This window comes from Oncorhynchus clarkii, unplaced genomic scaffold (assembly GCF_045791955.1).
Source record: "Oncorhynchus clarkii lewisi isolate Uvic-CL-2024 unplaced genomic scaffold, UVic_Ocla_1.0 unplaced_contig_9427_pilon_pilon, whole genome shotgun sequence".
NCBI classification, from domain to species: domain Eukaryota; kingdom Metazoa; phylum Chordata; class Actinopteri; order Salmoniformes; family Salmonidae; genus Oncorhynchus; species Oncorhynchus clarkii.
Genome location: NW_027258719.1, coordinates 24,821 through 43,040, shown reverse-complemented (window position 1 = coordinate 43,040; position 18,220 = coordinate 24,821). Strand labels below are relative to the sequence as shown.

The following is an 18,220-nucleotide window of genomic DNA, read 5'->3' as shown; positions in this document are numbered from 1 at the left end:
AAGCGGAATACAAACTGAGCATGGTGCAGCCTCAGGTGATGTTTTTTTGGGCGTCAGACGGTAACGATAAATACTGTATGCATACAAACGTCAGGACCGTCACTTTTTAAATGCTTGTATTCGTTGATAGACATTTTATTTGAAGCAACATTTCTCTATGCAAGCGTGACAGATGTCGCCTATGAATGACGTCAAGACGTACCGCATTAACGTGATGACGCCGCTTAATCATTAAACTGCCATAAAAATAAAAAACACTGATATAATTTGATGGACAAATGGCTTACTTGAAGTGACTAATGTCGTGGCTTCCTGCCTTTTTTAAAATACGTCTGTAAAGGGATATCAGTCGGGAAAAGAACTGTTGCAGCGAAAATGTTCCATGTTTTCATCTGCAGACAGCGGTGAACTGGACTCGCCTGCCTCCGAGCAAAACTACTGCAGTCCGGCAGAGCGCTCTGGCTGAACTGTACAGAGGTAGGCTAGCTAACATTAGACGAGAACCTAAGACAAATTGCGGGGGGCAGGAGAGCCTGCGCAGAAGCTACCTCTTGTCCTGGTAAGTAAACGCAAACTCAGCTGCTGTACTGTGGTGGCTAGCTACAGTATTTGGCTTCCAGCCGCAATGTCTATCCCAGGTGTAAACTGGCTGGCTAGATGCAGAAATGGAAGCTAGGTTAGTTAGCTAGATCTGGATAGCTAGCAATCTAATAAGACAAATCAATTTGCTATAGTCACACTGCTTAGAAATATTTTTTTCTACATAAACAAATGGCATTAAGAGCAATTGGGTCCAAACGTATTGTAAATGACCAGGTACTACAAACTAGACAGTTGCTACAAACAAGTTGCACTAGTGTGCAGAAATAATCATTGTAATAGGTTTCACATGCAAAAGGTGGTATAGCTAGGACACATTTCAACTTCACTGTAATTACTGTACAATGAACGTACTATTACCATTATACAGTAATCCATACATATTGTAGCTGTTCAAGTGACGCTATATTGGATGGAACCTGTCAAATACATATTTTTTTTATTTCAGTCCACAGATGAAAATATTGGAAGTTTTAGAATGTGAATCAAACCATCACTAGCGGAAGGTCAAATCCATTCCAGACACATCTCTTTACACAAAGTTATCTTGGAGGATAGCCTACCTACAAAATGGCAAGCAGGAGGAAGTCAACAACACCTTGCATGGTCCTGCCTTCTTCTAACGTGATGGAGGAGCAGGATGCAGACATGCAGGTGGGGGAGAGAAAGGATGGAGCTGAGAGCGCTGCAGAGGGACTTACAGACACCGCTGTGGTCTCCACTGACCCAGAGACAGGTGGGGAAGGGTTTTATTCATCTTCAACATGTTGCTCACACCTGTTTTCTTGAAATGTTAATCACCTGGCTCGATCTTGACTGGCTGCATCACTGCTTGGTATGGCAAATGCTTGGCATCCAATCGCAAGGCGCTACAGAGGGTAGTGCGTACGTTCCGGTACATCACTGGGGCCGAGCTCCCTGCCATCCAGGACCTTTATACCAGGCGGTGTCAGAGGAAAGCCCTAACAATTGTCAGACTCCAGCCACCCAAGTCATAGACTGTTCTTTCTGCTACCGCACGGCAAGTTTGGAACCAACAGAACCCTGAACAGCCCCCCCCCCCCCCCCCCAGCCATAAAACTGTTAACCAATAACTACCCGGACTAACTATCTGCATGGACCCTTTTTGCACTCTTGACCTCTTGACCTTACACTGCTGCTACTGTTTATTATCTATCTTGTTGACCAGTCACTTTGTCCCTACTTATATGTACATATCTGCATCAATTACATCGTACCCCTGCACATTGACTCGGTGCTGGTACCCCTTGTATATAGCCTAGTTATCTTTACTCTGGATATAATCAAATTTATTTATAAAGCCCTTCTTACATCAGCTGATATCTCAAAGTGCTGTACAGAAACCCAGCCTAAAACCCCAAACAGCAAGCAATGCAGGTGTAGAAGCACAGTGGCTAGGAAAACCTCCCTAGAAAGGCCTAAACCTAGGAAGAAACCTAGAGAGGAACCAGGCTATGAGGGGTGGCCAGTCCTCTTCTGGCTGTGCCGGGTGGATATTATAACAGAACATGGCCAAGATGTTAAAATGTTCATAAATGACCCGCATGGTGAAATAATAATCACAGTGGTTGTCGAGGGTGCAACAAGTCAGCACCTCAGGAGTAAATGTCAGTTGACTTTTCATAGCCGATCATTAAGAGTATCTCTACCGCTCCTGCTGTCTCTAGAGAGTTGAAAACAGCAGGTCTGGGACAAGGTAGCACGTCCGGTGAACAGGTCAGGGTTCCATAGCCGCAGGCAGAACAGTTGAAACTGGAGCAGCAGCACGGCCAGGTGCTATTCCTTGTGTTATTATTTTTCCCTTTTCTCTTCTCTTTCTCTCTGCGTTGTTGGGAACGACCCGTAAGTAAGCAGTCTACACCTGTTGTTTACCAAGCATGTGACAAATAAAATGTGATTTGATTTGGTTCTGTAGGCACTAAACAGGAGAAAAGCTTTTGAAACCTATATGAAATGCCCATATTGACCTACTGTTTCAACACCGATCTGCTATGGTGTGCTCTACTCCTGAAAATGACCCTCGTTCTCTGATGTAGTTAAACTAACATAGCTGAGCAATTTACTTTTCAGAGCACGACATCAGTCATTCCAGCGGAGAGGACGGTGTCACCTGCACAGGAGTGAAACGCAGCAACCAACCAACCCTGGAGCAGACGCTCAGTGACCTTCTCTCGGATGGGGGATACACACAGCATGAGACGGAAGAGAGCGATGACCCCGCATCAGCTGGCATCTCACTCAGCAAAACCCCCATCATGAAGATGAGGGGTAAATCGGAACCGAAGAGGATCGCCGTGTCTCTGAAAGCAGCCGAGGAGAGTGACGGGATGGGAGAGAGTGAAGGGGAGCAGGAGCCTATCGAAGCACCTCTGGGGCTGGGTTCCCTCACTCCTGTAGAGAAGATGAGCCCACATTACACCGAGTCCATGAAACACAGTGTTCTCCTAAACATTCCCAATATGATGTCTGCAGAGCACAAGAAATCCTCTGTCCTCAGCTCCAATATGTCTGGACTCCAGCTCCCCCCTGGTCTGGCCCAGGTCCTCTCAGCTCTGCAGGCCCAGCAGGTGATCATATTTTCAAATTCTTTGAAATTGTAAATTGTATAAAACAAATCACCTTTCACTGCTGTTGATACTATTGTAAAGTTACTGATAAATAAGTGACTAAAACCTCTCTCTCTTTCTTGCATTCTCCTTCTCCCTCCCTCCCCGCAGAGCGCCCAAGCCCAGCTCCTCATCCCCGTCAGCAGTATCCCCTCATACAACCAATCCATGGATACCAACACAGTCCTGGTCAACACCTACAAGAAGTTCCCGTACCCTTCGGTGTCAGAGATCATGGGTCTGTCGGCTCAGACCAAATTCAGTGAGGAACAGATAAAGATCTGGTTCTCTGCCCAGCGTCTGAAGCACGGGGTCAGCTGGACACCCGAGGAGGTGCTTTTTCTGTTAGATTCATGTTTGTCTTATACCAGAGTTACATTTTTTGGGGCGGACATAGTGTTTTTATTGTGATTAAAAAAAAAACATATTTTCACTCATTTGAATATATATGTTTTAATTGTTGTCGCCTCTGTTGAAGGGGGCGCTTGCAAGTACGCATTTCGTTGTACCATTTACACTACGTCTATCCTGTGCATATGACAAATAAACTTTTTGATTTGAGGTGGAGGAGGCTAGGAGAAAGCAGTTCAACGGGACTGTGCACACGGTGCCTCAGACCATCACTGTTATCCCGGCCCACCAGCTCTCTGCTGCGGCCAACGGCCTGCAGTCTATCCTCCAGACCTGTCAGATAGTAGGGCAGCCAGGCCTGGTTTTTACACAGGTTGGTACTTATTGATGACATTGTGGATGATATAATGTAATATTTTCTGTTTATAGTTTCTCAACTCAATATGTCTTGTCAGTTGTTGTAATATTGTTGAGTGAGTGAAACTTTTCTAAACTCTGAACAGGTTGGCACGCCTGTGACCACACCCATCACCTTGACAGTAGCAGGGATGCCAAGCCACAGCCTGGTCCCCAAGATGTCCTCCCACCAGACCAGCCCAGCGGTCAGTGAGATGAAGAGAGCCACCACTGTCCAGCCTCCCTCCCTGACTCCACAGGAGAACTCGGCCCTCAGCGCCGACCACTTCGGAATGCGGCCTAAGAAGTCCAAGGAGCAGCTGGCGGAGCTGAAAGCCAGCTACCTGAAGAACCACTTCGCCAGCGACGCGGAGATCGCCAGGCTCATGACGCTGACCTGCCTCACAAAAGGCGAGATCAAGAAGTGGTTCAGCGACACGCGCTACAACCAGCGCAACTCCAAGAACAGCAACGTCATCGTGTTCCATGACAGCCAGAGTCCCCGGGGTCACGGCAGCGGCACCACCATCGTCATTGACTCCAGCGACGAGACCCCTCAGTCTCCACCGCCCACACCCACACCATCCATCAAAGAGAAAGAGCCACGCCCCAAGACCTGGAACTCCTTCCCAGACTTCACATTGCAGAAGTTCAAGGAGAAGACAGCAGAGCAGCTGGTGGTTCTTGAGGAGAGTTACCAGAAGGGAAGCACTCCGTCTGATGACGAGCTGACCCGGCTGAGGACGGAGACCAAGCTGACCCGGAGAGAGATCGACGCCTGGTTCACAGAGAAGAGGAAGGTAGTGGAGGCAGAGTCACCTGAGCTGAAAGCAGAGCGGATGGAGAGCGAGGCCACCTCGTCTAGAAAAAGATCCCAGACCCCTCCGGGTGGCCGGCGGCCAAACAGGGGGGACAAGAACATCAGAAAGAAAACCCCAGAGCAGCTCCACGTTCTGAAGAGTGCCTTTGTCCGTACCCAATGGCCCTCCACAGAGGAATATGACAAGCTGTCAGAGGAGAGCGGGCTGCCCAGGGTCTACGTAGTCAACTGGTTCGGAGATACCCGGTACTCCTTCAAGAACGGCAACCTCAAGTGGTTCTTCCACTACCAGAGCGGCAACGTGGAGGGACTGAACGGCAACAAAAACAGAAAGAGGAGGATACGTAACCGAGGCTGGGGGAGGTCTCGGAGCAGGAAGGCTAAGAGGTCAACCAGCACGGAGAAGTCACCACCACTGCCCATCATCAAGTTGAAGTCTGGGAAAGACATTCTGAAGGAGTATTACCTGAAGCACAAGTTGTTGAATGAGCAGGACCTGGATGAGCTTGTGACCAAGTCTAGTATGGGATACGAGCAGGTGAGAGAGTGGTTCGCTGAGATACACAAGAGGGAAAATATGGGTGCTGATCCGTTTGGGGATGCTGAGGTAAACGAGGACCAGCAGGAAGAGGAAGCGTTGCTGGGTGAGAATGAGATGGCACCTGACGAGCAGGATGACACTGTGGTGGGTGAGGAAGATGAGGAGGAGGATGACGACACTGATGAAAGTGATTCTTGGGAGCCCTCTCAGGGTGCCAGAAAAACACAGTCAGAGTAATGAAGGACAGCTGGGCTGTGTTCATTAGGCACCAAATGGACTGAAACAGGGAGGGACTACATGGAATTGTCCAATTTAGAAATGCCCAGTTTCACTTTCTGTTGCAAAACATTTTGCCATGGTGTGCCCAAATGAACACAACATTGGATTTAGTCAAACAGCACAAACACATTTCGCTTTCTCTTACGTATTTTAAAAGGTACTGTCTGAATGCAAGACTGAACGATAATATCCCACCAATACAAACAATATGTGCACCTTTTTACAGCGCTAGAGTAGCGCCATTAGTCAATCTAGTCAAGAATTACAACCAGTACTTTAAATACCTAATTTTACATGAATTGGTCAGACATTAAAATGCTGAAATTCAATTGATAATACAATATTTGATATGATGATAATGAATGGAAAATTAACATTTGTTGATCTACAGTATTCGGCACAGTTATTTATGTGCAATTAAGAGGTCCTTTTTTTAATGGCTAATGTCTCTCGTATATATCCCTATTATTATAGAGATTACAAGGTACTGTAAGTACATTCATGGAATGAATGCAATGAATCATGTGAAATCAGATGATATTATGGGTTCCCATTGAAATTGATTGGAGGAACCGCGGTGCCAAAGTTAACTATTGAATGTGGACTCCTGTGCTAGGAAAGACTTAGAAACCAAGGGACTCGAGAGTAGGAGTGCTGATCTAGGATCAGTTTAGCCTTTTAGATTCCAATGAGTCCATAGACTGACCCATGAGCTCGTGTGAATCCTTAAAGAGATGGTTGGGGCTAAGGCTTAAGAGGGTGTGAACAAATTCCAGCTCTGGCAAGTGTGGAAAAAAACCCTTAAAGCTTTTTTTGCAAAACTGGTTATACAAGAATAGCAATTTTTAAAGCTACGTAGCTTTCTCCAACTGTAGTGTATAATATACCATTACGAAGCTCTGAGTCTGTACTTTTGTACAATGTAAAAGATGACATACATACTCTAAGACTCTTTATGAATACGGGCCTGGAGGCCCAGTATGTACAGTACCAGTCAAAAGTTTGGACACACCTACTCATTCCAGGGTTTTTCTTTATTTGTACTATTTTCTACATTGTAGAATAGTAGTGAAGACATCACAACTATGAAATAACACATCACAATCATGTCGTCTCCAAAAAAAGTGTTATATATTTTTTTATTTTAGATTCTTCAAAGTAGCCACCCATTGCCTTGACAGCTTTGCACACTCTTGGCATTCTCTCAACCAGGTTCATGAGGTTGTCACCTGGAATGCATTTCAATTAACAGGTGTGCCTTGTTAAAGTAATTTGTGGAATTTCTTTCCTTAATGCGTTTGAGCCAATCAGTTGTGTTGTGACAAGGTAGTGAGGGTATACAGAAGAAAATACCAAGTCCATATTATGTCAAGAACAGCTCAAATAAGCAAACAGTCCATAAGTGACAGTCCATCATTACTTTAAGACATGAAGGTCAGTAAATCTGGAAAATTTTAAGAAGTTTTCATGTTTCTTCAAGTGCAGTCGCAAAACCCATCAAGTGCTATGATGAAAGGATTGCCACAGGAAAGGAAGACCCAGCGTTACCTCTGCTGCAGAGGATAAGTTCATTTGAGTTAACTGCACCTCAGATTGCAGTCCAAATAAATGCTTCACCGAGTTCAAGTAACAGACGCATCTCAACATCAACTGTTCAGAGGGGACTGCGTGAATCAGGCCTTCATGGTCAAATTGCTGCGAAGAAACCACTACTAGAGGACACCAATAAGAAGAAGAGACTTGCTCGTGTTTCCTGACCCAAGCAATGGACATTAATTAGACCGGTGGAAATCTGTCCTTTGGTCTGTAGGCCAAATTTTAGATTTTTGGTTCCAACCGCCGTGTCTTTGTGAGACGCAGAGTAGGTGAATGGATGATCTCTGCATTGTGTAGTTCCCACCGTGAAGCATGGAGGAGGAGGAGGTGTGGGGGTGCTTAGCTGGTGACACTCTGATTTATTTAGAATTCAAGGCACACTTAACTAGCATGGCTACCACAGCATTCTGCAGCGATACGCCATCCCATCTGGTTTGGGCTTAGTGGGACTATCATTTGTTTTTCAACAGGACAATGACCCAACACACCTCCAGGCTGTGTAAGGGCTATTTGACCGAGAAGGAGAGTGATGGAGTGCTGCATCAGATGACCTGGCCTCTACAATCACCCGACCTCAACCCAATTGAGATGGTTTGGAATGATTTGGACTGCAGAGTGAAGGAAAAGCAGCCAACTAGTGCTCAGCACATGTGGGAACTCTTTCAAGACTGTTGGAAAAGCATTCCTCATGAAGCTGGTTGAGAGAATACCAAGGGAGTGCAAAGCTGTCAAGGCAAAATGTGGCTACTTTGAAGAATCTCAAATATAACATATATTTTCATTTGTTTAACACTTCTTTTTTAGTTGGTTACTACATGATTCCATATGTGTTATTTCATCATTTTGATGTCTTCCCTATTATTCTACAATGTAGAAAATAGTAAAAAATAAAGAAAAACCCTTGAATGAGTGGGTGTGGCCAAACTTTTGACTGGCACTGTATACTGTGGTGTCTCTGAAGGAAACTGACAGTGTAGCACTTATTATTGTGCACTTTGCCCACTACTGAATTAAAGACATGCTCCGGAACTTTTGCGACTACCAAGTGTTTTTTTAAACCTCCTGCTTTGGACTGGACGTGTCAGTGTTCAGAGCCCCCCTCGCAAGGTCTCTGTGTTCTATGCCAGTGATGTGAGGTAGTTCACAATTTAGCTGAACTCTACTTTCAGAACTACTGGCTAAAATGTATACAAAAAGTTCCGGAGAATCTCTTTAACATGTTCTTGTGGGGGGGAAACAACTTTGATTAGGCACCTTTATATTCCTTTTACCTTTTAATGGCTTTAGGAGACCAAATCTCTTTTCAATATGAGCTCTTTTTAAACGCTGTAGAACTAAGTATTCTGCCTTGTATTGTCCTCCTCTGAAATGATTCTATTTTCAAGAGGATGCACCTTATTGACTTTACCCCTCTCCTTGTGGATCAATTCTAAAGTTGGGTGTTGATATGACACAAATGAAAATCAATGGTCTGTATGTGGCCTACTGCTTCCTGCACCAACCAACTGGCACAATGCGGGTCCCTATTTCAATCATGTGAAACTCTGCTGACTTGGAAAAGTGTAACGTGAGTTTGAATTACGTAGAACTTTTATTGTTTTTCAGACTGCAGTACTTGTATGTATGAAGACTAGTGTCGGAGGACTTGATACAGGGCTGTTTTCAAACAAGTGTTTTTCTAATGTATGTTCAGATGCACGTTTGTTTTGCTTTTCTTTTTACAACGTTTGCAGACTATGCTCTCCTCAACTGTCATTTTAAATGCCAAGTTTTGACATGTGCACATTAGTAGTACCAAAACATTGTTGCTAACCTGTAAGCCATGTCCTATATGCTCTGGTCACTGGGTTACAGCCTGGCCCGGACCTGATGAGTTACCAACGGTCTCTGAAACTATTCTAAACATGCTTTACCAAGTTCTAGTCACTTTGGTTCTAGAATCTCAATCTAGAATCTAGTTGAAACATCACAACATTTTACAGAAAAACGGATGGAACCTTCGGAACCTTTTTGAGGAGACAAAACCCTATGTGCCTGCATGGTTCATTCTTTCTGAGCAGGGTTTCATCAAGACTTGACAACAGAAGAGGTGGAGGAGGAGAAGATCGTGGATACCTCATGCTCATCATAAACATTTCAAATTGGGCAGCATGTTATGCTGTGAAATCGTTAACCTTTTCATGCAGGAACAGTTATTTGTACCATAGTTAAGGTAAAAGATTTGAATTTTGAGCTCCATATAGTGCATGAAATAATCACCTGACTGCAGATGAAACAGCATTATGTGCTTGTCTTAGAAAAGTTGTTTTTAATGGTTTTATAATCTTTATTTATGATTAATCCTGTCTCTCAACTTCAACTAATAGCTTGTATGGCGTTTTACTGTTAATGTGTAAAAATATATTTTTTGAAGGCTCTTTGCCTTCTTCAGTTGGCAACTCAATGTATCCGCACTGCTCTTTTTTTTGTACAGTAGACGTGACATTGTGACCATAGTACATGACTGTTTTTATCCTAGTACAATAATTCTTACCTGTCTGTCCTCTTTGCTATTTCTCAATATTTAGAAAGGTGCTTGTTTAGTACTAATATCCAACAGTTGAATACATCACTTTAATACATGCTTTAACAGTTTTCCTATTAGATTGTGCGCACACAATATTTGAACCTGTCTTTTAACATACTATTCTGCTAGCTACAGCTATAATGGATCATGTCAGCCAGTCTCCTTTCTCCTACTGTATTTATTAAGTGAGTTATTATCTATGAGAAGAATGTTTGGCTCAATGTTTGGTTTCTGGATATGTTGAGGTGCTTTGGGAAAAGTGAGAGAGTTTATTTGCAAACGTTATGGTAAACCAATACATTTTTCATGTTGAGACAGAGTAGCCTTGGAGCTGAAAACTCAGTGGAAAAAGCTTTAGTCCCCTGAGCCATAGATTTTGCAATGCTTTTTAATTGAAATCAAACTGTTTTTTTTTTAGGCTGTGGCTTGATTTAGACAAATATATATTTTATTACTTGTTTTGTGGACAAAATACAATACATTTGGACGAAAAAGCGTGTATTTTGGTGTCTTATAAAATATTTAACTTCAAAATATGACTGGAGTTTCTCTTATAGAAAATATTACAGCATTTCATTGAAGAAAGTAAAGCGTCTGTCATTGGAACATATCGTCCGGAACACATTCTATATTTTTCTGTTTCCCAACGGTCATATTAGCTTGTAACACTGCACACGTTGACGTTTGTTTTGTTTTTTAGTGTTGGTAAAATCTGAATTCGCTGTCATTCATCGTTTGAAATGGAGATTTTCGGTAGCACCTTTGACGATTCGGTGTTCGAGGAATCAAGAGCGAAGCCGACTGTTGTTGCACTGTCGACTTACAATGCAAAGTTCTGTGAAGCAGAGGTGAGTGTTAACCAGCTACCTAACGTTAAGTAGCATCAGTTTTTTTTTGCTAGCATTGCATTGTGTGGATATTTTTAACTACGAGTTATCTATTTCAACAGTGGTTTTGGGAGAGCATCGACACAGAGGACATTTTGGAGGTGCAAAAGATCTTCAAATTTCGAGCTGATATGGCGTACAGGCGAAAAAACTTCCAGGTATTGACCCCTCTTCCCTTGAGTCATTTAGTTACACACTGTCTTATCATATCCATCTAGTATCCAAATGCTTTTCTCATCCGTTAACTATATCCATTTCCCCAGGAAGCTTTAAACGCCTACACTACCTGCCTCTCCTATATCCCTGACGGCAACCTGGCCATTCGACGGGACATAATGGAGGGAATGGCAAGGTGCTGTTGTCACCTGGGGAAGAGAGTGGAGGCCCTGGAGATCACAGAAACACTTGTAAGAACCGTTGCTGTTGAGTGAGTCTTATCTTTATACATTATTGTAACATAATATGGTTTTTTATTATACATTAATAATACAAAATATCTAGTCTCGTCATCCAGCCAGCCCGCTCTTGTCTGTGGACAAGGTTACAGTATACCAGGTAGTAAAATGGTTGTTTTGAAAATTCATTCCATGGACAGAAAAATGAAGCCTCCAACACCTGTCACCTTACCGGTCTACTTCACCTGACTGCGAACGTCCACGAGCGCTTCGGAGACCTCAGGAGCCAGGCCACGTGTCTGCAGCAGCTGTGTTCTCTCCACCCCTACCACCAGTGGCACTGGATGAAGCTGGCAGAAAGCTACCTTCATCTTCTTCAGTCTCTGTCAACACCCTCAGGCTCCAGTCCTCTTCAACAGGGAGATGGTGTAGAGCCAAAGCCTGACTCTCAGACTGAGGAGCAACTGAAGGAAGAGCGTGACGGCGTTTGGCTCAAGGCCTGCATGTGTTTTGTCCGGGCCAGGTAAATAAATCAGTGAGAGACAAGCAGACATCCTATTGGCCTATTCTATATGGAATTCCATGGATACAAGTTTGTTGGGCAGTCTTTAGGACTGGTTTCCCGAACACAGATTGAGATTCTCCATTGAAAATGCTTCTTAGTCCAGGAAAAGTCTTACTTTACCTCTGGGGAAATTAGCCTTTGGATTAAAGCAGAGAGCATATTTACACATTCATCCTAAATGTCACTGTTTAGCACAGTCTTTGTCTTGTGAAGATGGTTGTTTGACTGTACTATGTTGCCTTGCCAGACTCCTCCTCAGGGCATTAAAGGGCCAACAGTCATCCTTTGTTCTCCAGAACAGTGAGAGAGCCCTACAGAAGGCTGATGAGGCTCTACGTTGGCTGGAACTGAAAGACACCACACTACAACTAGTCTCTGAGGTGAAACCGGTTAGAGACACAGTACATAGACTACTGTTCTCACATGGTGTCTATTCATCAAATAATGTCCTGTATTTTGTCTTCTGGTATGTTTAAATTAAAGGAAATGTGTGGCTTGCTGGCACCAAGATGTCATGGTTATGCTTTTAGATGTATTACAATTGTAATGTTTTGAAAAGATAAGAGGTACACTTCCGACCAGATTGATCATGCATCGTTATTGGTGATCTGCCCTTCAGGTGATGTCAGAAGATCTAGTTCCAGAGAGAATGAGAGAGGACAACCAGGATGGAGAGAGCTCGGCAGGTCTCTCTCTGAAGGACTTTGAAGACAGGTGGTGGAACAGACTGGTACAGACAGGAGTACTGAAGGAGGATGGACCTAAAATACCCTCTGTAAAGACCAACTAGGCTACACATTTTAATGAATGTATTTTTGTTAATATTGCGTGTAACAATGTGCTGACGGCCATATGAAATGAAATATTGTCACAATCTACAGTACAGTTTAATTAGATCATTGTTGTATTGAATTTCAAAGTAGAACCATTTGGAAAAAGTGTGACAAACTTTTGATTTGCCATTCTGCATTACCTCTGGCTTGACAGTGTATGGATCAGAAGATTTGTCAGAAGGTATGTTTGTTAAGAGGCCCGGCCCTTGGCTAAGCGTAGCACACATCACTAGGCTGTCACTCAGTGTGGTTCTATCAGGGTTGATGGGTGGAAGAGGAATTCATGTCTGTGACATGTTGTTTTTACTCCATTGAATTAACATGTACTGGAACACAAAGCTCTCAGCCTGAAGGCAGACAATGATCATCCTTATGAGATAATGATGTGATTGAAGTACTACTCCTGTACTCCAGGCATCAAGCAAAGCAAAACAGGCACATTTACTCTATGAAGGTTACTTGCCCATTTTAAGTTGTGAGAACATAATTTACCTCAAACAGGGTGTACTGTCAAATTTCAGTTATTTAGGAACAGTAAACCACTGGCCAGTCTTGAGAAGTGGGTGTCTGTCCAACAAGCCGGTTGTCCCTCCATAAAGAAGGTAATTGCTGTTAAAGGGTCGCCAGGTCAGGTTGTCTCCAGTACTGTAATCACTGGAGAAGGTTCTCTGGAACAGGACAGGCCTGGTTGCAGTGCGTCTCTGTGTGATCCAGTCAAACCTGTGGCTCCGGGGACCTGTGTAGTAAGACTGATTCACCAAGCACTGGGAGGTTGGTGGTGCTGTTGGCTGAGTGTTGTGATGTCTCTGCCGGGAGGTTGTTGGTGCTGTTGGCTGAGTGTTGGGGTGTCTCTGCTGGGAGGTTGGTGGTGCTGTTGGCTGAGTGTTGGGGTACATCTGATGGGAGGTTGGTGGTGCTATTGGTTGAGTGTTGGGGTACCTCTGCTGGGAGGTTGGTGGTGCTGTTGGCTGAGTGTTGGGGTGTCTCTGCTGGGAGGCTGGTGGTGCTGTTGGCTGAGTGTTGGGGTGTCTTTGCTGGGTGGTTGTAGTTAGCTGAACCGTTGGGTTTTGGCTAGAGTATCTGAGCTGGGCTGTGGTAGTTGGTTGAACAGTAGATTGAGTGTTGAATCTGGGCACAACTGTGGTGGTTGGTTGATCCATAGCCTGGTTGTTGAAGTATCTGTTCTGGGTCGTGGTACCAGCACTGGGGCAAGGAAGGTTTGTCAGTGGGGTTGAGGTGGCTGCTGCTTGATGGGTGATAAGCGGCCTGGTAAGGTTGAGCTCCGTTGCCACGGTGAGGAAGGCTGGCACAGGCTTGGAGCTGGCGTAGAGCTTCCTGAACTCCAGGTCGAATGGCTTGACCGCGCTGCCCTTGAAGAGCACAGCCAGGCTTCTGTGGACCTGCCAGGACAGCCAGGTGAAACTGAGGAACAGAGCACAGGACAGCCAGGTGAAACTGAGGAACAGAGCACAGTGAACAGATATTATTACTACTACAAACATTTCTGAAAATTCAAACAACCATCATAACGTTGATCTACCTATTCAGAATGACATCAACCATCATAACGTTGATCTCCCTATTCAGAATGGCGTCAACCATCATAACGTTGATCTACCTATTCAGAACGACATCAACCATCATAACGTTGATCTACCTATTCAGAATGACGTCAACCATCATAACGTTGCTCTACCTATTCAGAATGACGTCACCCATCATAACGTTCATCTACCTCTTCAGAACGACATCAACCATCATAACGTTGATCTACCTATTCAGAATGACATCAACCATCATAACGTTGATCTACCTATTCAGAATGACATCAACCATCATAACGTTGATCTACCTATTCAGAATGACAACCATCATAACGTTGATCTACCTATTCAGAATGACATCAACCATCATAATGTTGATCTACCTATTCAGAATGACAACCATCATAACGTTGATCTACCTATTCAGAATGACAACCATCATAACGTTGATCTACCTATTCAGAATGACATCAACCACTGTGATTGTGACATTGATGTGACTATTAGCTAATTATACAACATAAATGTACCTGTATGATCCAGCCAGCACTAAAGTGCAGTCAATGATCATGAACTTCTCTTTGATCTGTCCGGTGAGTTTCCTTCCAGACTTTGCACAATACGTCTCTCCTTGTATACTACGGACCGACATGTTCTGCAGACAGAATACGGCGGCATTTCATGTAGCAGTGAGTGAATGACAAACACAAAAAGCTATCATCAAATTGCTAGTTTACAGTACAGTTAAAAAGATGAAGAAATGTCTGAAAGGTGTACCTTTAAAAAATATATATATATATGTAACTAGGCAAGTCAGTTAAGAACAAATTCTTATTTACAATGATGGTCTAGGACCAGTGGGTTAGCTGCCTTGTTCAGGGGCAGAACAACAGATTTTTACCTTGTCTGCTCGGGAATTCTATCTAGCAACTTTAACCACTAGGTTACCTGCCACTCTAACCACTAGGCTACCTGCCACTCTAACCACTAGGCTACCTGCCACTCTAACCACTAGGCTACCTGCCACTCTAACCACTAGGCTACCTGCCACTCTAACCACTAGGCTACCTGCCACTCTAACCACTAGGCTACCTGCCACTCGAACCACTAGGCTACCTGCCACTCTAACCACTAGGCTACCTGCCTCTCTAACCACTAGGCTACCTGCCTCTCTAACCACAGGTTACCTGCCACTAACCACTAGGCTACCTGCCACTCTAACCACTAGGCTACCTGCCACTCTAACCACTAGGCTACCTGCCTCCTCTAACCACTAGGTTACCTGCCACTCTAACCACTAGGTTACCTGCCACTCTAACCACTAGGCTACCTGCCACTCTAACCACTAGGTTACCTGCCACTCTAACCACTAGCCTACCTGCCTCCTCTAACCACTAGGTTACCTGCCACTCTAACCACTAGGTTACCTGCCACTCTAACCACTAGGTTACCTGCCACTCTAACCACTAGGTTACCTGCCACTCTAACCACTAGGTTACCTGCCACTCTAACCACTAGGCTACCTGCCTCCTCTAACCACTAGGTTACCTGCCACTCTAACCACTAGGTTACCTGCCACTCTAACCACTAGGTTACCTGCCACTCTAACCACTAGGTTACCTGCCACTCTAACCACTAGGCTACCTGCCTCTCTAACCACTAGGCTACCTGCCTCTCTAACCACTAGGTTACCTGCCTCCTCTAACCACTAGGTTACCTGCCTCCTCTAACCACTAGGTTACCTGCCTCCTCTAACCACTAGGTTACCTGCCACTCTAACCACTAGGTTACCTGCCACTCTAACCACTAGGCTACCTGCCTCCTCTAACCACTAGGTTACCTGCCACTCTAACCACTAGGCTACCTGCCTCCTCTAACCACTAGGTTACCTGCCACTCTAACCACTAGGTTACCTGCCACTCTAACCACTAGGTTACCTGCCACTCTAACCACTAGGCTACCTGCCTCCTCTAACCACTAGGTTACCTGCCACTCTAACCACTAGGTTACCTGCCACTCTAACCACTAGGCTACCTGCCTCCTCTAACCACTAGGCTACCTGCCACTCTAACCACTAGGCTACCTGCCACTCTAACCACTAGGCTACCTGCCTCCTCTAACCACTAGGTTACCTGCCTCCTCTAACCACTAGGTTACCTGCCACTCTAACCACTAGGTTACCTGCCTCTCTAACCACTAGGCTACCTGCCACTCTAACCACTAGGCTACCTGCCTCCTCTAACCACTAGGCTACCTGCCACTCTAACCACTAGGCTACCTGCCTCCTCTAACCACTAGGTTACCTGCCACTCTAACCACTAGGTTACCTGCCACTCTAACCACTAGGCTACCTGCCGCCCCACCTTTTGCAATCATTAGTGTCATCTAAATATCATGATGAGACTCACAGTGAGGTGATTACTGTTGATCTGTAGCGTCTCACACATCTTGACAAAGACCTGCAGGTTGATATGGTCCAGGAGCAGGTAGACAGACACATTCCTCTTCCTGGTTGCCTCCAGGATGTCACAGAACATCTCCACATCACTGAATGTGTCCATTACAATGGCCAGAACCTGCAGACATATCACATGTTTGCTGTGATTCGTATCTTCCACATTATTAGTTGTCATTATAAAACTGGCTGGTTTGAGCCCTTGAATGCTGATTGGCTGACAGCCGTGGTATATCAGACCGTATACCACGGGTATGACGAGATTTATTTTTACTGCTCTAAATACGTTGGTAACGAGTTCATAATAGCAATAAGGCACCTCAGGGTTTGATGTATGGCCAATATACCATAGCTACGGACTGTATCCAGGCACTCCGCGTTGCGTCGTGCGTAAGAACAGCCTTTAGCTGTGGTATAGTGGCTATGTACCACACCTCCTTGGGCTTTATTGCTTAATTATAGACGATACTGAATCTGCTTGATCAAACTCTCAAAACATCATTATCCAACTTTCAGGGCATTCAGACATCAGCAGCTTTCTAAAAGTCTGCAAAAATATAATGCAGGTATAATCATGAGAGTAGATTGACATCTCCAAATCGTTACCAGTGAAGTTGTATGACGTACCATTGTGGCCTTGCTGATGAACTCTCTGAGCAGGTCTTTCATGCTGGCTGCTCTATCAGACTGGAAGTAGACCTCTACACTGGGTTCACCCTGCAGGCGGTAGCTCCAGTCCTCTGCCGGCCAGCCATGGTCCAAGCCAGGGGGCTCGCTCTCCAACACCGATGGACAACAGGTGTTTGTCTGGGAAGAGGTGGTGGAGCCCTCTGCCTGGTCGTCGTTCTCCGTCCCACACAGACTGCTGGTGCTCAGGTCTGTAGTGTTCTCCAGGATATAACCTTTAAAGAAACATAAGTGATAATACATTGGCTTTATATCTAGTGCTTTTTACACAATGCTTTTCAGGGAGGAAGCCCTTTACAGTTGTGCAAGAAATACAGTACTAGAACAGACAGATGGGTTTAAGGTAGATAAGAGGAGTAAGGGACAGACTGAGGGTTTAAGGTAGATAAGAGGCAGGGACAGACTGATGGATTAAGGTAGATAAGAGGCAGGGACAGACTGAGGGTTTAAGGTAGATAAGAGGAGTCAGGAACAGACAGAGGGTTTAAGGTAGATAAGAGGAACAGAGTATAAAAAAATACCAACTTTTCTCCTCCTTGGACAGGAAGTCCACTTCGCCCTCTCCAGCCAGTACTTCCTGGTACATGTCCAATCCCTGGTTCAGCAAGGCGTCCATGGCCAATCTGGTGCTCTCGTTGTGGCTGAGGTCAACGTCCCCCGACACCAGGGACACAGATGGGTTTTTCATCTCCTGTACACGCCGCCTCACCTTCCCCACCGGCTTGGACTTCAGGTACCACTGAGCAGACAGGCCGTTGCTCTGCAGGTTCATAGTGACGCTGTACAAGGCTCTCTGATCAACACGTATTACCTGTCGTTACCTACTGCTGCTACTGAGGGGAAAAACCCTCGCGGAGACACAGACAGGGATGGAGTAGCAGCCGTGAGGTTTCTGAGACCTGCCCCCCTCAATCAATTGTACAGTTGGCTACACCCATAGAAGTAGAATTACATTGACTTGAATGGGGATGCCCGGTCTAGTATTATTATTTCTATGAGGACATTCCACCTGTGGGTTGCAGTGTGCTGGGGGGGACAGGTGAGCTGTTGTGGGAGTGAGAGCGTGACAGAGACCTGC

At 44.9% G+C, this 18,220-nt stretch overlaps 3 protein-coding genes across 3 annotated transcripts; 2 read left to right on the top strand and 1 right to left on the bottom strand.

Annotated features, from left to right (window-relative positions):
* Positions 1 to 226: 226 nt before the first annotated feature.
* On the top strand, positions 227 to 9,072 carry LOC139398313 (zinc fingers and homeoboxes protein 1-like). Its single transcript, XM_071144376.1, has 6 exons — positions 227 to 559; positions 1,049 to 1,336; positions 2,692 to 3,188; positions 3,339 to 3,560; positions 3,790 to 3,951; positions 4,082 to 9,072. Exons 2-6 carry the CDS (start codon positions 1,171 to 1,173, stop codon positions 5,570 to 5,572), a joined length of 2,538 nt encoding a protein of 845 aa, XP_071000477.1. The 5' UTR covers positions 227 to 559; positions 1,049 to 1,170; the 3' UTR covers positions 5,573 to 9,072.
* A 1,353-nt stretch (positions 9,073 to 10,425) lies between these two features.
* LOC139398314 (uncharacterized protein C8orf76-like) lies at positions 10,426 to 14,577 on the top strand. Its single transcript, XM_071144377.1, has 6 exons — positions 10,426 to 10,624; positions 10,726 to 10,821; positions 10,927 to 11,070; positions 11,259 to 11,581; positions 11,871 to 12,003; positions 12,243 to 14,577. The coding sequence occupies exons 1-6, from the start codon at positions 10,517 to 10,519 to the stop codon at positions 12,411 to 12,413; spliced, it is 975 nt and encodes a 324-aa protein (XP_071000478.1). The 5' UTR covers positions 10,426 to 10,516; the 3' UTR covers positions 12,414 to 14,577.
* Positions 13,171 to 17,935, bottom strand: LOC139398315 (protein FAM83A-like). The gene is made up of 6 exons (XM_071144378.1): positions 17,668 to 17,935; positions 17,083 to 17,357; positions 16,409 to 16,576; positions 14,531 to 14,655; positions 13,655 to 13,878; positions 13,171 to 13,508 (listed from the first exon to the last, which is right to left on the bottom strand). Exons 1-6 carry the CDS (start codon positions 17,912 to 17,914, stop codon positions 13,171 to 13,173), a joined length of 1,377 nt encoding a protein of 458 aa, XP_071000479.1. The 5' UTR covers positions 17,915 to 17,935.
* Between the last annotated feature and the right edge of the window lie 285 nt (positions 17,936 to 18,220).

What these genes read in the sequence shown, in the direction of transcription:
- LOC139398315 (XM_071144378.1), bottom strand. Translation starts at nt 17,914, where the DNA reads ATGAACCTGCAGAGCAACGGCCTGTCTGCTCAGTGGTACCTGAAGTCC. An exon ending in CCTGTCCAAGGAGGAGAAAA is followed by an intron (nt 17,358 to 17,667) that starts GTTGGTATTTTT and finishes GTTTCTTTAAAG; the next exon opens with GTTATATCCTGGAGAACACT. An exon ending in CCTTCCTTGCCCCAGTGCTG is followed by an intron (nt 13,509 to 13,654) that starts GTACCACGACCC and finishes CCAACGGTTCAG; the next exon opens with CTAACTACAACCACCCAGCA.
- LOC139398313 (XM_071144376.1), top strand. Translation starts at nt 1,171, where the DNA reads ATGGCAAGCAGGAGGAAGTCAACAACACCTTGCATGGTCCTGCCTTCT. An exon ending in CAGCTCTGCAGGCCCAGCAG is followed by an intron (nt 3,189 to 3,338) that starts GTGATCATATTT and finishes CCCTCCCCGCAG; the next exon opens with AGCGCCCAAGCCCAGCTCCT. An exon ending in CAGGCCTGGTTTTTACACAG is followed by an intron (nt 3,952 to 4,081) that starts GTTGGTACTTAT and finishes AACTCTGAACAG; the next exon opens with GTTGGCACGCCTGTGACCAC.
- LOC139398314 (XM_071144377.1), top strand. Translation starts at nt 10,517, where the DNA reads ATGGAGATTTTCGGTAGCACCTTTGACGATTCGGTGTTCGAGGAATCA. An exon ending in CAAAGTTCTGTGAAGCAGAG is followed by an intron (nt 10,625 to 10,725) that starts GTGAGTGTTAAC and finishes CTATTTCAACAG; the next exon opens with TGGTTTTGGGAGAGCATCGA. An exon ending in CACTACAACTAGTCTCTGAG is followed by an intron (nt 12,004 to 12,242) that starts GTGAAACCGGTT and finishes TCTGCCCTTCAG; the next exon opens with GTGATGTCAGAAGATCTAGT.